Here is a 19530-nt window from a genome sequence, read left to right on the forward strand (position 1 = left end):
TGTAAAAATTAGACTAATTCAATCTTAATTTGAAGATGGGTGTGAAATACAAATTGCGTTTAAAAAAAAAAAAAAAAAATTAACATTCTTCTACTGTGAATTTAAATGAGTTCATCACAAGTCGACGTCCAATCCATTTGAGCCAGGAGGGTACCGTCTAATGCTGTCAATGACTGCCAATGAGTGACTCCTTGCCCAAAGGTTGGGTCCTCATGAAGGGCATAAGTTTGCATAGGGACGGTAGGGACATAACATTACCAACTTTTCAGGAAGCTCAATTTGTCCTCACCAACATTTAAGCCACCTTATTTGCATTAGCATTGAGTTCATTTATATGGGTAATTTTGATTGTCTTCCCATATGATGTAAGGATAGAATAGACCCTACCATTATTAAGTGAATTATTTTCATTATGCTCGGACTTACATTTATCCCTTTTCACTTGCTGAATGTGCCGGTCCATTTTTGCCCCCTCAAACGCACGTTTGATCGGCTGATGACGTGACCTCCCGACCCCTCTTCCCGCCACACAGACGCAAACACACACACATACATACATACATACATACATACAGTGGGGCAAATAAGTATTTAGTCAACCACTAATTGTGCAAGTTCTCCCACTTGAAAATATTAGAGAGGCATGTCATTGTCAACATGGGTAAACCTCATCCATGAGAGAAAGAATGTGGAACCCCCCCCCCCCCCCCCCCCCCGAAAATCACATTGTTTGATTTTTAAAGAATTTATTCGCAAATCATGGTGGAAAATAAGTATTTGGTCAATACCAAAAGTTCATCTCAATACTTTGTTATGTACCCTTTGTTGGCAAAAACGGAGGCCAAACGTTTTCTGTAACTCTTCACAAGCTTTTCACACACTGTTGCTGGTATTTTGGCCCATTGCTCCATGCAGATCTCCTCTAGAGCAGCGATGTTTTGAGGCTGTCGTTGGGTAACACGGACTTTCAACTCCCTCCACGGATTTTCTATGGGGTTGAGATTTGGAGACTGGCTAGGCCACTCCAGGGCCTTGAAATGCTTCTTACGAAGCCACTCCTTTGTTGCCCTGGCTATGTGTTTGGTATCATTGTCATGCTGAAAGACCCAGCCAAGTCTCATCTTCGATGCCCTTGGTGATGGAAGGTCATTTCACTCAAAATCTCTCGATACATGGCCCCATTCATTCTTTCCTTTACACAGATCCTGGTCCCTTTGCAGAAAAACAGCCCCAAAGCATGATGTTTCCACCCCCATGCTTCACAGTAGGTATGGTGTTCTTCGGTTGCAATTCAATATTCTTTCTCCTCGAAACACGAGAACCTGTGTTTCTACCAAAAAGTTCTATTTTGGTTTCATCTGACCATAACACATTCTCACAGTCCTCTTCTGGACCATCCAAATGCTCTCTAGCGAACCACAGATGCGCCTGGGCATGTACTTTCTTCAGCTTGGGGACACGTCTGGCAGTGCAGGATTTGAGTCCCTGGCGGCGCATTGTGTTACTAATAGTAGCCTTTGTTACTGTGGTCCCAGCTCTCTGTAGGTCATTCACTAGGTCCCCCCCGTGTGGTTCTGGGATTTTTGCTCACCGTTCTTGTTATCATTTTGACGCCACAGGGTGAGATCTTGCATGGAGCCCTAGATCGAGGCAGATTATCAGTGGTCTTGTATATCTTCCATTTTCTAATAATTGCTCCCACAGTAGATTTCTTTGCACCAAGCGTTTTACCTATTGCAGATTCAGTCTTCCCAGCCTGATGCAGGTCTACAGCTTTGTCTCTGGTGTCCTTCGACAGCTCTTTGGTCTTGGCCGTAGTGGAGTTTAGAGTGTGACTGACTGAGCTTTTGGACAGGTGTCTTTTATACCGATAATGAGTTAAAACAGGTGCCATTAATACAGGTAACGAGTGACGCCTCGTTAGACCTCGTTAGAAGAAGTAAGACCTCTTTGACAGTCAGAAATCTTGCTTGTTTGTAGGTGACCAAATACTTATTGTCCACTCTAATTTGGAAATAAATTCTTTGAAAATCAAACAATGTGATTTTCAGTTTTTTTTCACCATTCTGTCTCTCATGGTTGAGGTTTACCCATGTTGACAATTCCAGGCCTCTCTAATCTTTTCAAGTAGGAGAACTTTAGTTACAATTAGTGGTTGACTAAATAGTTATTTGCCCCACTGTACATGTATCCCTTTTCACTTGCTGAATGTACCTGTCCATTTTTTTCCCCCTCAAATGCACGTTTGATTGGCTGATGACTTGACCCCCCGATGCAAACACACACGTATAGTCACACAACCCCGCCGACAGAAATACAACATGGCCACCCCCTTCAAAGAGGAGGGATATTAGAAGTTTTTTTCGGCCGATACAAGCCACACAAGTAATGTTAAAAGACGTTAATTATGTGGAGATGGGAAACACCACTAATTTTGCTACTAAAAGTCCAACCTGCATCAGAGTTAGCATAACATTAATATTTGTGAAACTTGCTAACTTGAAAACTACTGCAGTCAAGCCAGCCTCCACAAAGAACAATGAAGCCAATCAAGCCGTCCCTCATTTGGATCATTGTTTACATTGTGTGCATTATCGTAATGCAATGCAGTGGCTCCAGAGTACAAGTCCCCACTTCTGAGGGACACTGACATGAACATGAACTGACATGAAAAAAAAAAAATCTGTGAAATGAATTCACACATCAGAATTTCATGGGAATAGGTTGGTTAGAGTCTTGGGGTAGTCTAGGAGGAGGATCGGTCCTTGGATATCTCAGATTTCTTCCCCATGAATTTTTTCCCTAAATCACTTTTATATTACAATACTTTAGTTTGAATCTTGGGGTGCTCCAGTGTCCCCAGAAGTGGATCCATTCTTGGATAGCTCCCCATTTTTTTAATAAAGGGACTTGCACTTCAAAATGTTTCTTTAGAAGTTCCTGAAAACAAAGGTTTGAATCGAACATTGTATCACGTAAACCAATTCATATAAAAGTTAATAAAAAAAAGTTAAAAAAATAATAAAAAAAGTTATTTTGCCTTGATCATTTCGCTTATCAATAAATTAGGTTCATATTCGTGAGAAATGTGGCCCTGACCCCCGTTCAATAATCTGTTTGGTCTTATATTTCCCGTCTCCAGCAAAAATTGTATATGAAGGTTATGCTGTTATATCGTCCCTACCAATGTTGAGACCAAACATATGCCCTTGGTCCTCATTAAGAGTACATTACGTACTTTACGTAATGGAGTGTTGAATTTTATATTACCATAGCGACACTTTGTAATATCATTCTAATTGAATCTTTTCTTTGCCTTTAAGCGGTTTAAAAAAATAAAGTTCTTTTTACAGTATTTATACAATCATCTAAACAAGACAGAAACCAAATTTTATGTCCATTAACTTGTCACCCTTTCCATGCCATAACATATATTATGCATTTATTGACTGTCATCTTTTGGAACGTTGTCACTAAAGCACTGATGTGATCATTATGTTTACTGCCACAAAGCGCTGTACCCGATTGTCCAATATCTCCCCGGAGAGTTGAGACTTTTCTTTAGCGCAAAGCCGCATCGATTTAATCTACTCGTGCTGCCTGTGTTGATTGCCATCCTCGAGAAGGCCCTGTAAAGAAACCCTATTTAACCACTTAGGATTTACATCACCAACACTGTTTCGTTTAAAAATGTATCAATTTATTTGTATTGCATGTTGGATTACGATAGTAAATAGTTACGTGGTGATGTAGTTTGCCTGATTTGCATTTCAAAATGTATTTATACAGTATTTTGCTCCTTTAGGTTCTACCAAGTTCGAACAGGGTTGAAGGTCTCCCCTCGTGTGCTCCACAGGTTAATAGTGACAACCCAAGATAATGCAAGTGAGTGCATCCACTTTGTCATACCCTGCTGTAGAATGTCAAATATGTCATGAATATGAACATCATTTGTACCATAATCTAGTTTGTTAGTTCCTGTGAGTCATAATCGTGCAGAGCTTTTATAACGACTTATTTCGTTTCTCGTTTTGAAATCCAAAATCTGAAAAAGGATAACGACTTATTTCATTTCTCGTTTTGAAAAAAATAATATCAGTCGATCATTAATCCATTCCATATCTGTTTAAGAATCCAAAATCAGAAAACGGATGACAACTTGTTTTTTTATTTCTTGTTTTAGAATCCAAAGTCGGAAAACGGATAACAACTTATTTCATTTCTCATTTTCAAATCAAAAATACGAAAACTAATAATGGCCTATTTTTCGCTGTTTTGAAATGAAGGGAATTATCATGGTATTTTTGTTCGTTTTGTTTCATTTTTGATGTGTTGTGACGCCAAAGTGCCATTTTTTTTTTCCTGGGGAAGGTCAGTCAGTCTCTACCGGGTGATTCCATAGATGAGTGAATCGAGCAGCATTATAGTTTTACAGTTATTATTACTCTACGTTTTTGTCAAGGATGGCTGACGAGTATATTTTTCGGACTATAAGTCGCACCTGAGTATAAGTCACACCAGCTATAAAATGCCCAACAAAGAGATAAAAAACATATAAATCGCACCGGAGTATAGGTCGCATTTTTGGGGGAAATTTACTTGATAAAATCCAACACATAGAACAGATATGTCATCTTGACAGGCAATTTAATATAAAAATACAATAGAGAACAACATACTGAATAAGTGTACAGTACGATGTTAGATGATGCATGAACAACAAAATGCGAATATACTGTCCTCACCAGGACGCTACGGCTCGGTCCTGGCTATACAGCGATCTAAACTCCCAAATGACGATGCTGGACGTCCGTATAATTTTCTGTATCAATATTATCCTTGATACCAAACAGGTATCAAGCGTGTCAGCGTAAATAAATGATAATTAGGTGCTGTTACAGCAATGACACAAATGGTTAGCATGCGGTCGCTAGCATTAGCACATCGTTAAAACAACCACACAACTTGCTCTAAGTGTCTGATCGCGGGTGGAAAACACACAACAACAACAGAAAAGATTATACACACAGGCGTTGCCTCTGTAGAGACATTTTACAAGCATAAACAATGAACGTAGGTTCGCAGCCGTGTCTCACTCTTTCTCTCTCGCCCACTCGCTCAGAGACGCTGCGTAGCTGTCTATCTTCTTTTGGCGTGTGAGGGCTCTTCTTCGCGTAAACAAGTGCGAGTGCACCCCCACTTGGGCGTGAAAGCGCCACAAACTAAAAGCATGCATTTCAATATAAAAAAAGTCAATAATACAACTGAACACACATTGCCAAAGGCAGAACGCGAACGTGGCCATAGCTATTGAGTTATTCAGATAACTATAGCATAAAGAACATGCTAACAAATTTACCAAACCATCAGTGTCACTCCAAAACACCAAAATAACATGTGAAATGATATCATAATGTGTTAATAATTTCACACATAAGTCGCTCCTGAGTATAAGTCGCACCCCCAGCCAAACTATGAATAAAACTGCGACTTATAGTCCGAAAAATACGGTATATGCTTTTTAAAGAGGGGAAGCGTGTCACATTTAGGGTTAAAGCGCAGTTAAAGACTGGTCTGAAAAAAAATCCAACAACTTATGGGTCACAACACATCGAAAACGATACAAATCGGACAAAAATATAATCTCTAATAACTAAGGGTGTAACGGTACATGTATTTGTATTGAACCGTTTCGGTACGTGGTGCTCGGTTCGGAATGGAGGCCTACCAAACGAGTTTCTGACGTAATGTAACCCTTACTTTTTGAGGCTGTGAGTCGATCGGGTTACAGTTTCTTTGTGTAGATTATATTTGCTCCGTCTTCTCTACTATAATGAGGACCAACACAGTAGAACAGTAAAACCCAGAAACGTCAACGGCGCGAGAACGCAGTGAAACGCGGGCATTAAAGTCAATCAGCCAATGCACACTAGTCACAGTGCGGCCGTGTGTTAGACGCGTCCCAGAAGCGGCTCAACGCGACGCACGCGAAAAGAACGGCAGAGTTTATTATCTGACCGTCCTGCGTCAATACTACTACCGGTAGCTAGGATCGGGCAGACCGGAAGTCACTCGTGTAAAAATACGGTGGATCCGGTCGATTTTCAAATTAATATGCAATCGTAACCCACTTTTTGAGTCGATCAGATCTCGAGTGGTAAATCGGGGCACAGTTAACTTGTCTTTGTTGATTTACTGCTGTCTTCTCTGCTATAATAATCACCAACACAACCCCGTGTTCAATACAAAACCCTCCTACCACAACAAAACAAGTAGGAACTAATATTCACATAGGAACTAAAGTTATACAACATAAAATATACAATATAAATGAATACTACATCACATTTGTAAAATATAAACACATAATAAAATAAATAATAGCCCATTTTAATAAAATTGATTGAAATAATTAAATAATAAGAATAATACACAGATCCTGCTTACACAATTACATTTTTTAATTTCTATGTGGCGCTTTAACTCGAGAAAATCCACCAATAAAGCTTTTGAAAACCGTTCATAACAAAAAAAATGATTCATTGAGGTATTTCATTTGTAAAATACATTTTAAAATATTTGTCATTGGGATTGCTTTTCTCTTTAGTACAGGACTTCTTGTTTCTTCTTTCTTTCTTTCAGAAAGAAAGCTGACCAATACTCGGGGTCTGAAAGGCAAATTATTGTTGGATTATCTTTAAATAGCCGCTACTTTTTGAGCAGAATTCTAGCTTTGTATAGGTTAATGTTCCTATTGTTGAAAGCACAAAGGTGTGTAATAAACAACTAGCACATTTATATTTTGCATTTTGTTTTCTTACTGTACCGAAAATGAACGGAACCTTGACCTCAAAACAGAGGTACGTACCGAACCGAGATTTTTGTGTACCGTTACACCCCTACTAATAACCTATTTTTAATTTAAAAAACAAAATGATTGGAAAAAAACAAAAAACAAATGGGGGATTCTACAACGAGAAATTAAATAAGAAGTCGTTATCCGTTTTCCGATTTTGAATTCTGAAACAGGTATGGAATGAATGAATGAATGATACACTGATAAGCTTTATTTACTTTTGTTAACACAGTTAATGTTCAATAACACAGTGGCCGCCATTGTCGAAGATGGATGTCTAATCCATTCCAATTCAAATGGATTGAACGTCTTTTGCAGTCAATGCAAAGTATTTACTGAAGCAATGAAATGCTTTGCTTTGTCTGCATCACGGTCCCACAAATCATATTTAAATGCCTGTGCATCCAGTTGACATGCTTGACAACTTGCTTTTTCTTCTTGCTGAACCCTTCTGAGCCTTACAATCTGCTTTTCCAGCAATACAGGAAGCCAATTCACTGGCAATAATGATTCACTGTAATAAGTTATTTTTAGCTTCTCCGGACCGGCAAATCGTGTCTGTGTGCGAGTGTGAGTGTGTGTGCACATCCTGGCAGGATTGTGGGTCTTCTGCTCTTAAAAAGTTCTGTTCTTTAGAGGGCATATTTTATTGCGAGCCCTTTTGGAATATGGAAATTACATTTTGGCGGATGTGTATGAGCTATAGTTATGATTTTGATTCATGTCATTACTGGTAAGATGACAGGAACATGGTGACACAAATCAATATGGGAAGTTATTTGCTTCCCTTGTTAATTTATGGCTTTTGTGGAATTTTAAACAGGACATGAATCATATGCAATACTTGCTTATGAATTCCACAGATTTTAATGGGGACGGGTTATTTATTTATTTATTTACTTATTTATTTATTTATTTACCAATTCTTGGTCAGGCAGTGCACTGGAGTTGCTTATCAACGTTAACAATGATTGATAGACGTTAAGGTTTGATCTTGCCAGAGATATTTGGAAGCCAAAACTTCAAAGTGCTACTTGTGTCAATCATTGTTTAGCTTGTTAAACACTTGCTGTGGCAACTCATTGTAAGCTTGAGCGGATTTGAGTGGACTCACTCAAATGAAGCATTTAGTAAAGACAAGCATATTTCTACATTATTATTGTTTGAAAATAATTCAGTGGGACAGTAACATGTTTAAAACTTGTCATAATTATTACATTTGAAGTGTTTAAAAACTATTTATTCAAATATATATTAAATTTTTTTTTTTTTTTTAATTATACCATAGACTTCATAATATATTGACGTGACACATTCCCTATTCACTGCATCACGCCTTCCCGAAGGGGGCCGACCCACACTCCGCTTCATTTATTAGCCAGCGATCTAACGCCGCATTTAGGTTGAAAAAGTGCAAAAGTTGTACTGCATACAAACAGGAAGGATTGTCTCAGGAATGATTTGTTCAAGGATTCAAAGTAATTATTATATTTTTCGTACCATGCATGCATTTTGAAATGTTGTGAAAAAAATCAATGGGAGAAATTAGCCGCTACAGCATTGGCATTATACTTCGCAATATTTACGTAAAATAATTGCTAACTGTCCGATTTTTTGCTTTTAACCAAGAATTGAGACTGTTTTACATTGATATCTATAAAGAATTCAGGGATTTAAGCATTTATTCACAAGAATTTTTCAACGCAAAAAGCTCTTTGTTGTACTAAGGGGGTCGCCACAGTGACTTAAAGACTAGCAGCACATTCGACATATTTACGTAAAATAAATGCTTACTGCCCTGTTTTTTTTGTTTTTGTTTTTTGTTTTTGCTTTTAACCAAGAATCGAGACTGTTTTACGTCCATATCTATGTAGAATTCGGGGATTTAAGCATTTATTCACAAGAATTTTCAATGGAAAAAGCTCTTTGGTTACATAAGGCAGCCGCCAATTTGCTTACTGACAAGCATCATAGTTCGCAATATTTATGTAAAATAAATGCTAACTGGACGTTTTGTTTTGTTTGTTTTTTGCTTGTAAACAAGAATTGAGACTGCTTTACGTCCATTTCGATAAAGAATGAAGGGATTTAAGCATTTATTCACAAGAATTTTCAATGGAAAAAGCTCTTTGGTTACATAAGGCGGCCGCCAATTTGCTTACTGACTAGCATCATAGTTCGCAGTATTTACTTATAATAAATGGTAAGTGCAGGTTTTCTTTTTTTTTGCTTTTAACCAAGAATCGAGACTGTTTTACGTCCATATCTATAACGAATGAAGGGATTTAAGCATTTATTCAGAAGAATTTTCAATGGAAAAAGCTCTTTGTCTGTGATACGTCAGCTGCTAATTTGCATACTGACTAGCATCATAGTTCGCAATATTTACGTAAAATAAATGCTAACTGGACGTTTTTTTTTTGCTTTTAAACAAGAATCGAGGCTACTTTACGTCCATTTCGATAAAGAATGAAGGGATTTAAGCATTTATTTACAAGAATTTTCAATGGAAAAAGCTCTTTGGTTACATAAGGCGGCCGCCAATTTGCTTACTGACTAGCATCGTAGTTCGCAATATTTACGTATAATAAATGCTAACTGCAGGTTTTTTTTTTTTTTGCTTTTTACCAAGACTCAAGACTGTTTTACCTCCATATCTATTAAGAATTCAGGGATTTAAGCATTTATTCACAAGAATTTTCAATGGAAAAAGCTCTTTGTCTGTGATATGTCAGCCGCTAATTTGCATACTGACTAGCATCATAGTTCGCAATATTTACTTAAAATAAATGCTAACTGGACGTTTTTTTTTTTTTTGTTTTTTTTTTGCTTTTAAACAAGAATCAAGACTACTTTACGTCCATTTCGATAAAGAATTAAGGGATTTAAGCATTTATTCACAAGAATTTTCAACAGAAAAAGCTCTTGGTCTGTGTTTCCACTCGGTCAGCTTTGCCGGAGATAGGCCCCCTATGAATCGGCCCCACCCCCCGTGTCCCGTCAATACATTTACTCCAAAAAAGCTGTTTTTCAAAAGTAGAATTTACATGTTAATGATAAGGTTGTATTTGTTGTGAAAAAAAGGCTTTACAAACGAATAGGGCTCACTTCAGCTTTGAGTTGTCATTTTAAGTAGGCAAGTTACTCATTCCCCGACTGTTTCATTAAGTGAAAGTGTCATAGGGAAAATTACATGACATATTCATATCCATATCCAGATCGTAAGTCTGCCGTCCGCTCCTTGCTCTGCGGCACCTTTCGCAAGGTCATGAATTAAAAGCCCACTCACCTCGTCGTCTGATTGCATTAAAAAAAAACAAAAAAAAAAACATTTTGCATATGGAGCAAAGGGAAATAATCTCTTAGTGTGAGCTCTCTTGAAGTGCATGCTTGACATTATGTTATTTGGCCCCAGACAAACACATCTTGTGTATGCGACAGCTTGCGCCAAACACTCAACTGAAGCATTTAATGATGGCCATTCAACGATGATAAAATCCTGATTTTCAGGGCAGAATGTCACAGTATCATGAAGAGCAATTGTACGCTGAGAGTTTTGTGTGTTTTATTGATAGGACTGGAAACCACTACCTCACACGTACACAAATATATACACACAATTTAACACACAGCAGATGTAGACTACCAAAGGGCTGTAAGCAGATTATTTCTGGCACAGAATCACTGTGACTAAAGCTTAGGGGCATTTCAGCAAGTTTTAAAGTGCAGGATGTAATAACGCCCCAAAACGTGTACAGACGGAAGCATCTCATTATGCAATAACTGTTTGATGTGTGACTAGTGCACATGTTAGTTCCATGCACTATTTGGTTAAAATAGAATGGAACAGAATAGAACACAGTCAGAACGATATCAGGTTGGAAGCTTGTGTTATTTTGATTGAGCATTATCTTGATTGCTTTCAACACGTGTTTAAAACCTGTGTAAAAAACTCATGGCTTTCATTAGTGATTGGGCCTGGTCTGAATTAGAGTATTTAACACTAATGGCTAGTTGGCTTTGAGTTTTACCTGGAAGCTGTTTTGTTAGTTCTCGCAGAATCACATTGTTTTGCTACTATACATAATTTTCAGAGCTTGGAATTGGGGTCAATTTTATACACACATGGTTGCACCCCCCCCCCCCCCCCCAAATATATTTTCAAGGTGCTGAAATGCTCACTTTCACATTCTGGAATGGCACAGAAACTTCAGCAATTACACCGAGGCTCAAAACGGACTGATTGATCAAAATTCAATCCAAAAATGCAATTTTTTTATATCAGCAAGCCAAGAAAGTAGTATATTCACGCCAGTGGCAGAACTAATGTGAACAGGGTGTTTGGCGGGTGCAAGTGGACATTTTTTGCAGGCCCCAGCATACAACCGGCCAAGCGGCTGGCAGAGATATTTAAACATTTAGGGCACTTTCACACTAGCGCTGTTTGGTCCTTTTTAACTCAATCATTCCCAGTCATTTTCACTGGAGCAAGGCCCTTCGCTCCCGGCCGTTTTACTGGATTTTGACTGATTTTGCAAGGCCCACAGAAAATTTTCTTCTATTGCTATATAAACATAGAACCCACCAAAAGAAAGATTAGACTCTCTTCTTTCAGCAGAAAAAAGTTAGTTCATATCTTTTTCCATTCTTTAGAAATAAGTATTAGAAAATAGCTTAGTTTGAGCAATTTTCCAATTTCTGATGAAAAAACAGAGAAATTGAGCTTTTTGTAAACGCATACATTTCAAACATAACTTTGACTTTAACACAGCTATTTTTTGCTTTAGTTATATCCCAAACATCTGAATAATGTTTTCCTTTTACAAAATAACAAACAACAAGACAAATGGAGCTTTTGATCGTAAAATAACAATTTATTTACACATAACTAAACTATTGAACCGTTGAACAATTTGTGCACATAACAACGGGGAAGGCTCTCGGCTGCTCCTGGTTGAATGAGGTGGCTCCCAGTAATCTGATGAGTCCGGGTCAAGATTGGTCTCACATTTTTCATCATCTTCATCATCATCATCATTGGTTTCAAACTCGGGCTCAGGAGTAACGCAACGTGAGTTTCGCAGAACGCGTGTGGAACCTGATGCTGTAGTGGCCGTCACTGTCTGTCTCATCAAGATAGATTTTTTTTAATCCTTCTTTGACGATGGTTTCGTTTTCTTTTCAAAACACTCCTCCAGTTTCGTTTGCCTTTTTTTCCCCGATCGTTCTCCACATTTTTCTCAAATTCTCACGTGTCTTTAAAAGATCCCTCCAATTTCCGTTTCCTGACTATTTTTCTTCACTTCCTTTCTTGGCCCGAAATGAGTTCTTACAAAATGTGCCACTGCCCTCCAGTGGCCAGTTTTATTGCTTTAAAATGAGTTTTATGCTTTGTGCATTGCAGTTTAGGTGCAACAGAACCTAGAGATGCCTCTTGTCAAAAAACAAAAAAACAATAATAAAACGTAAAAGACGTATAAATACGTTTTTGGGACACTGAAACAATTAAAAATAGAACGTATTTATACGTTTTTGGGAGAAAATGAGCTAAACAGACCAGAGTTCTTTTTCTCAGATAGTCTGCTTTGTTTTGCAAATGTGAATGCGCATTCGAACTCTAGTTCGGACCAAACAAACAAACTCTGGTCTGCTGATAAATTGTGGGTCTCGGTCCTCTTTAAACGCACCCTGCATCGCTTGTGAATGCAACTAGAGCAGAGTGCGCTTTTGCTACTTTACGTGCAGCGTCACAGCGTGGAGCTGTCATGCTCTAAGCTGTGACGGTACACAGAGGGCATTCTTGGAAGCGGAAGTACAGGGCGGACGATATTCGAAATCAACAATGGCAAGATGACAGACAATTTGCCATTGCCAAATGTTATGCTGTGCTAAGCAGTTGCATTTGACACACAGAATCAGGTTCTAATGAGGCAATTGTGAGTGAATGGCCAAGACAGGCGGAGCCTCTCGCTCTCCTGGAAGTGGCGACAATCCAGTCCAGAAAGTCACAACCGTGAGTGATCGTGCGCCTGTGTGACTTTGGGTACCACGCAGTTCCCTTTCGTGGTTTAATTTTCCTCTATCCATTTTTTAATACACTTTAGTTCGCTGGGCGAGCGGTGACTATGCTAAGTTACGTTTTGTTTTTCATTTTTATTGGAACTTACATGCCTACAAACTTCACATACAGATACAGATGCACAGTTATATTATCATTGCAAAATAAAAGACAGTAGCAAAAAAACAACAACAAAAAAACAAATCCTATATACAGTTTAACACGTAAATATAATGCTATGCTACATTACGTGCAGCATCACAACACCATGCTGAGTCGCTCCACGCTCCCTCCCCTCCCAGGAGGGAGGTATTTCCTCTTGTAAATTTGTCCCTTCAATGAATGCGCCTTTCGTCCACGTGATGCTACTTGGAAAGTTTGGTGGGAGCAGTGTGACATTTCAACAAGTAATTTGCAAGTGTTGTTGCGAGATAGCTCTCCGACCGAATCCTGGTCCTCTTGGCCTGATGTGAAAGTGCCCTTAAGCAACTGGCCCCCATAGAGGCCCGGGCCCTGCACCCTCAGCACCACCCTAAACCGTGATTCACTCACGTTCCTAACATTTAATATTCCCATCACTAATCTCCCGCACCATTTGTCAGTCAATGAGGTGAGAGCAGCACACTCCCGTGACGGTAAAAACAGGTCTCCTTCACGCATCTAACAAGTCGTTGACGGGAGTCATGATCCCTCACTCCCACCCGACATGTTTGGGACTGTTTGATGGTGCAGGGAGCGTCAGAATGATCAGGTGGGAGCCCTGTGGAGAAGGGCCGATCAGAGCGAGACAGACGGGCACACCGTCTCTACGGGGCATTTCAAAACCCCCTCGGGGCTCGCAGCTGGACACCAGTGCAGTTTGTGTGAAAATAACATTGGCTAAAGAACAGGCATCATTTTGCAGTGATGCTGGTACAGTACATCACAGGACTTTTTATTTTTTAAAATTTTTTAACTGTGTGCAGTTTCTGCAGCTTTAATTTATCTATGCCATTCTTCTGCTTTAGGACTGAGATGTGGATGTGCTCTGTTTTTTAAACAGCTAAAATATAAACATAGCACAATGAGAAATACATAGTGAACTAGTTAAAATGCAGGGACCTTGATGAAACTGCTTGGCATTATTATTTTTTAACTTGAGCAGTGTTCCAAAATAAGACGGCACTAGAAACTGCAATTTTTGAATAACACAAATTTAACATCTAGATATTAACGTATGTACAATAGCTACACTAGTTGTAGTACATTATAAGATGAAGGTTCTACACTTGTGTAAACAACATAAAAACGACATGTTTCCATCCATCCATGCATCCATCCATCCATGCATCCATCCATCCATCCATCCATCCATCCATCCATCCATCCATCCATCCATCCATCCATCCATCCATCCATCCATCCATCCATCCATCCATCCATCCATCCATCCATCCATCCATCCATCCATCCATCCATCCATCCATCCATCCATCCATCCATCATCTTCCGCTTAATCCAGGGTCGGGTCGCGGGGGCAGCAGCTTTAGCAGGGAAGCTCAGACTTCCCTCTCCCCAGCCACTTTATCCAGCTCCTCCTTCCCAAGCCAGCCAGGAGACATAGTCTCTCCAGCGTGTCCTGGGTCGTCCCTGGGACCTCCCGCCTTTGGGACATGCCCGGAACACCTTTCCAGGGAGGCATCCAGGAGGCATCTGAACCAGATGCCCAAGCCACCTCAGCTGGCTTCTCTCAACATGGAATTGCGGCTCGACCCTGAGTCCCTCCCGGATGACCGAGCTTCTCACCCTTTAAAATATACAGTACTATTGTAATTTTCGCACTATAAGGCGCACCTGACTATAAGCCGCCCCCCACCAAATTTGACCTGAAAACGGCATTTGTTCATAGCCGCACTGGACTATAAGCTGCAGATGTCCTCACTGTATTATGAGATATTCACACCAAAAGATATAAACCGGTAACATTAATTTGACAGTGGCATCATCAGACTATCATACCACCAAATGAACCACCATGAAGCTTGCTTCAAGTAGCTTCATTTGGCCATCATCTGCTGTCAGACTGTTGTCGTCCAACATGCCTCCTAGCATACATTGCAGTGCTACAGATGGAAATAACAAATCAAAATTCAATGTCTGTGCTAATTATTTCTTCAGTTACTGTTCTAGTTGTTTCATTAATTGTGAGTTACCGTATGGAATTTGGTAACACTTTATTTGACAGCAGCATCATAAGACTGTCATAAGACCAAATGAACCACCATGAAGCTTTAAACCAGGGGTCTCCAACCCAGTCCTCAAGGCCCACTGTGGGTCCTGGTTTTTGTTCCAGCCGATCCAGCAGAGACAGTTGAACCAATGAGGCTTCTGCTAAAACAAGCCACACCTGACTGCAATCAACTGATTGCACTTGTAAAACACCAGATTGGGAAAAAAGTGTTGTCATCTTGTTTGGTAGGAATGAAATCCTGCACCCACAGTGGACCTTTGTGGAATAGGTTGGGGACCCCTGCTTTAAACCAATGAGCTACTAAGCTTAATTGCTTCAAGAAGCTTCATTTGGCCATCACTGTTCTCTTTGGGGAGACAGTCAACCTCTGCTCTCAACTGCTGTCAACATTGTTGTCATCCGACATGCCTCCTAGCATGCACTGCAGCGACACAGATGGAAATAACAAATCAAAATTCACCTTGTGTGCTAATTATTTCTTTAGTTACTGTTCTAGTTGTTTCATTAATTGCTAGTTATGTAATTTGGTACCACTTTATTTGACAGTGGCATCATCAGACTGTCATAAGACAAAATGAACCACCATGAAGCTTTGAACCAATTGGCTGCAAAGCTTCACTGCTTCAAGAAGCTTCATTTGGCCATCACTGCTCTCTTTGGGAAGACAGTCAACATCTGCTGCCAACTGCTGTCAACACTGCTGTCATACAACATGCCTTCTAGCATGCATTGCAGCACTAATGATGGAAATAACAAATCAAAATTTATGTTCTGTGCTAATTATTCAGTTACTGTTCTAGTTGTTTCATTAATTGCTAGTTATGGAATTTGGTAGCACTTTATTTAACAGTGGCATCATCAGACTATCATATGACCAAATGAACCACCATGATGCTTTGAACCAATTATCTGCAAAGCTTCATTGCTTCAAGAAGCTTCATTTGGCCATCACTGTTCTCTTTGGGGAGACAGTCAACCTCTGCTGCCAACTGCTGTCAAACTGTTGTCATCCAACATGCCTCCTAGCATGTATTGCAGCACTACAGATGGAACAAATCAAACTTCATGTTCTGTGCTAATTATTTCTTCAGTTACTGTTCTAGTTTCATTAATTGCGAGTTACTGTATGGATTATGGTAACACTTTATTTGACAGTGGCGCCATAAGACTGTCATAAGACAATCATAATTATGACATAACACTTCCATGAATATTAATGAATGCTTATAACATATGTCATTTTGTGCCATCCAGCAAATTATCTCCCTTTTGAATGGATGTAAAAGATCCGAGCTGGACATAAATGGAGTTAGTGACGTAATTTGCCGGATGACACTTGATGACATCAGTCATAAGCATTTATCAATGCCCGTGATAATATTATGTCATAATTATGACGGTCTTATGCAGTTTAATGACGTCGCTGTAAAATAAAATGTTATCTATTAACCCAAATAAATCAACAAATAAGCCGCACTGGACTATAGGCTGCAGGATTCATAATGAGGGGGAAAAAAGTAGCGGCTTATAGTCAGAAAATTCCGGTACGTAGATTTTCAACACCATTTGACAAGCCATTTTGTGACATTGATATCAAACTTGAATTTAGTCAACAAACAACCATTTCTATCTATTAAATTTGGAACAATTTATCGCATTTTAAAACTTTTGTAAAATGATTAGGTGATTTCCACAATATCATCATGTTAGGGCTGGAGTTTAACATCAACACTACTGACAGTTTCCCAAATGCCAAATAATGTCCCTCAAACAGTAGGAAACCATTTGCATAAATGGAGTTCAGCCCCCGTCACGGTTGGTGAGCAAGTGTCGCTGCCGACATTTGTAAGTAACGTATATGCTATGTTGTTGCACAGCAGGTGAATGCAGCTTCAGCTCCCCGGGGGTGTACGACGGCAATGTATTCAGCCGGATATTCCAGATCCTTTACAGGAATGAGGATATCACCGTCAATGACTGCATGGTGTTCAAAGTGCACCTGCTGCTGGATGGAGAGAGGGTGAGTCACGCGGGTGACATTTTGTGCACCCAGGAACACAAGCACATGTTTTTGTTCTTTCTGGGTTCATTCCATTGCTGATTATTGGGATCCTATGCAATATAAATGCTTCTCCTTAAGAGAAATGTACATCATATCCTCAATTCCCAAATAAAATAAAATAAAATAATAAACTTGTTTGTTCTAGAATTGTTGTTCTTATTTCATTTGATTCACATTGTAAAGCTTAAACTGAAGCCCCTAACTGAAAACTTTATGAGCTGTATTTTACATTGTTATTATCCTGTTTTTTGCACATGGACTCATTGTACATAGGAAATATTGTACAGTCCCTGGCAAAAGTCTTGTCGCTTATCCATTTTGTAGAAACAATTGCTAATAACCTGACTTTTAATTATTCAATTGGTTTCAAAAATGGCTCATATGAAAGCTAGGACCCTCCCAAATGATGTTGAATGTACAAAAATATATACAGTACTGTGCAAAAGTTTTAGGCAGGACACCTGCCTAAAACTTTTGCACAGTACTGTATATATATATTTTTAATTATTAAATTTATTAGGGTCATGGAAGGTTCCACTTTGGGAAAATATATACATACAGTATATCCTCTATATACATAATATTATAAAAATATACAGTACTGTGCAAAAGTTTTAGGCAGGTGTCCTGCCTAAAACTTTTGCACAGTACTGTATATAACTGAAAAAAGATTTATCATTTAATGAAGACATAAAGGTCAAATTTTGCCAAGACAAACGTTTTGTCGCCTACAGAAAGTAGTGTGAAAATTGAACAAAAAATGTACTTCAAATACAAAAATATGTTACATAACATAAGCGAATTAAGTAGTGGTTCACTGTTTTCTGAGTGAATCTCGGATCCATGCGGGCTCCAGTAGGTCTCCTGCAATATTTGCGGCGACTGTGGTGTAATTCAATGCAAGATTCATCTGAAAAAATCCACCTTTTACCACAAAACAGTGAAGTTTAGTGGTGGCAAAATCATGGTCTGGGGTTACATCCAGTATGGGGGTGTGCGAGAGATCTGCAGGGTGGAAGGCAACATAAATAGTCTGAAATATCAACAAATCTTAGCTACCTCTTACATTCCTAACCGTAAAAAGCTACACATTCTGCAGCAGGATGGTGCTCAATCGCATACTTCAATCTCTACCTCAAAGTTCCTCAAGGCAAAGAAGATCAAGATCCTCCAGGACTGGCCAGCCCAGTCACCAGACATGAACATCATTGAGCATGTCTGGGGTAGGATGAAAGAGGAAGCATGGAAGACGAAACACAAGAATGTTGATGAACTCTGGGAGGCATGCAAGACTGCTTTCTTTGATGTTCCTGGTGACTTCATCAATAAATTGTATGAATCCCTTGCCGAACCAATTGGATGCAGTCCTTCAAGCCAATGGAAGTCATGCAAAATATTACATTTGGATCTCACAGCACCACTACTTAAATCGCTTATGTTATGTAACATATTTTTGTATTTGAAGTACATTTTTTGTTCAACTTTCACGCTACTTTCTGTAGGCGACAAAACTTTTGTCTTGCCAAAATTTGACCTTTATGTCTTCATTAAATGATAAATCTTTTTTTCAGTTAAACAGTACATTCAACATCATTTGGGAGGGTCTTAGCTTTCATATGAGCCATTTCTGAAACCAATCGAACAATTAAAAGTCAGGTTATTAGCAATTGTTTCTACAAAATGCATAAGCAGCAAGACTTTTGTCAGGGACTGTATAGCTACCGCCATTTGTGTTAATGCACATCCCATTTGCAACAGTGTAATTATGTGCGTCATTTCCCTACACGCGCCATTTAGCCTTCTGCGTCAGCGTGAAGTGACGTACACATAATAGTATTAGCAAAAAGGTTATATAGATTATATCTAGTTTTGATTTGTTGTTTTTCAATGAGCATGGCACATTTAAGACATGTTGAATTACAAATAGTGGACAATGCAGAATATAAATCTGCATAAAAGTTAACTTTTATAGCAGACAGAGGAGCATTAAGACATGTCGAGTGTCACTAGTGAACTCTCCCCAAGGCTCCTGGCTCATTAACCTTCTAGAGGCCGCTCATTTCCTGAGATAGCGCGAGCGCAGACCAAAATAGCGCCCCATCCCCACTATGTGCGATCTGTCTTTGATCGATGGCGATATCAATACTGGACAGTGGAGCAAAGTACGCTGTGTTTACTGTTGTGTGGGGAGCAGCGCGGATGCACTCTCATCTCCACCGCTGTGCGAATCCATTAACATCACCTTCAACCTTCAAAAGACACCATCAATTGGCCGGTTTCATGCTGTTTTGTTTTCGTACTAGGCTGGGCAGCTTTGATTCTAT

The 19530-nt window shown here is 39.2% G+C and overlaps 1 protein-coding gene across 1 annotated transcript in view; it reads left to right on the forward strand.

Moving 5' to 3' along the window:
• Window positions 1-19530, forward strand: part of fam135b (family with sequence similarity 135 member B) — a 69045-nt gene that overhangs the window by 17766 nt on the left and 31749 nt on the right. The window contains exons 4-5 of the mRNA XM_057828314.1: window positions 3806-3885; window positions 17025-17164. Coding sequence (XP_057684297.1) covers window positions 3806-3885; window positions 17025-17164 — 220 coding nt within the window. The remainder of the gene's footprint in view (window positions 1-3805; window positions 3886-17024; window positions 17165-19530) is intronic.

This window comes from Corythoichthys intestinalis, chromosome 22 (genome assembly GCF_030265065.1).
Source record: "Corythoichthys intestinalis isolate RoL2023-P3 chromosome 22, ASM3026506v1, whole genome shotgun sequence".
Lineage (NCBI taxonomy): Eukaryota > Metazoa > Chordata > Actinopteri > Syngnathiformes > Syngnathidae > Corythoichthys > Corythoichthys intestinalis.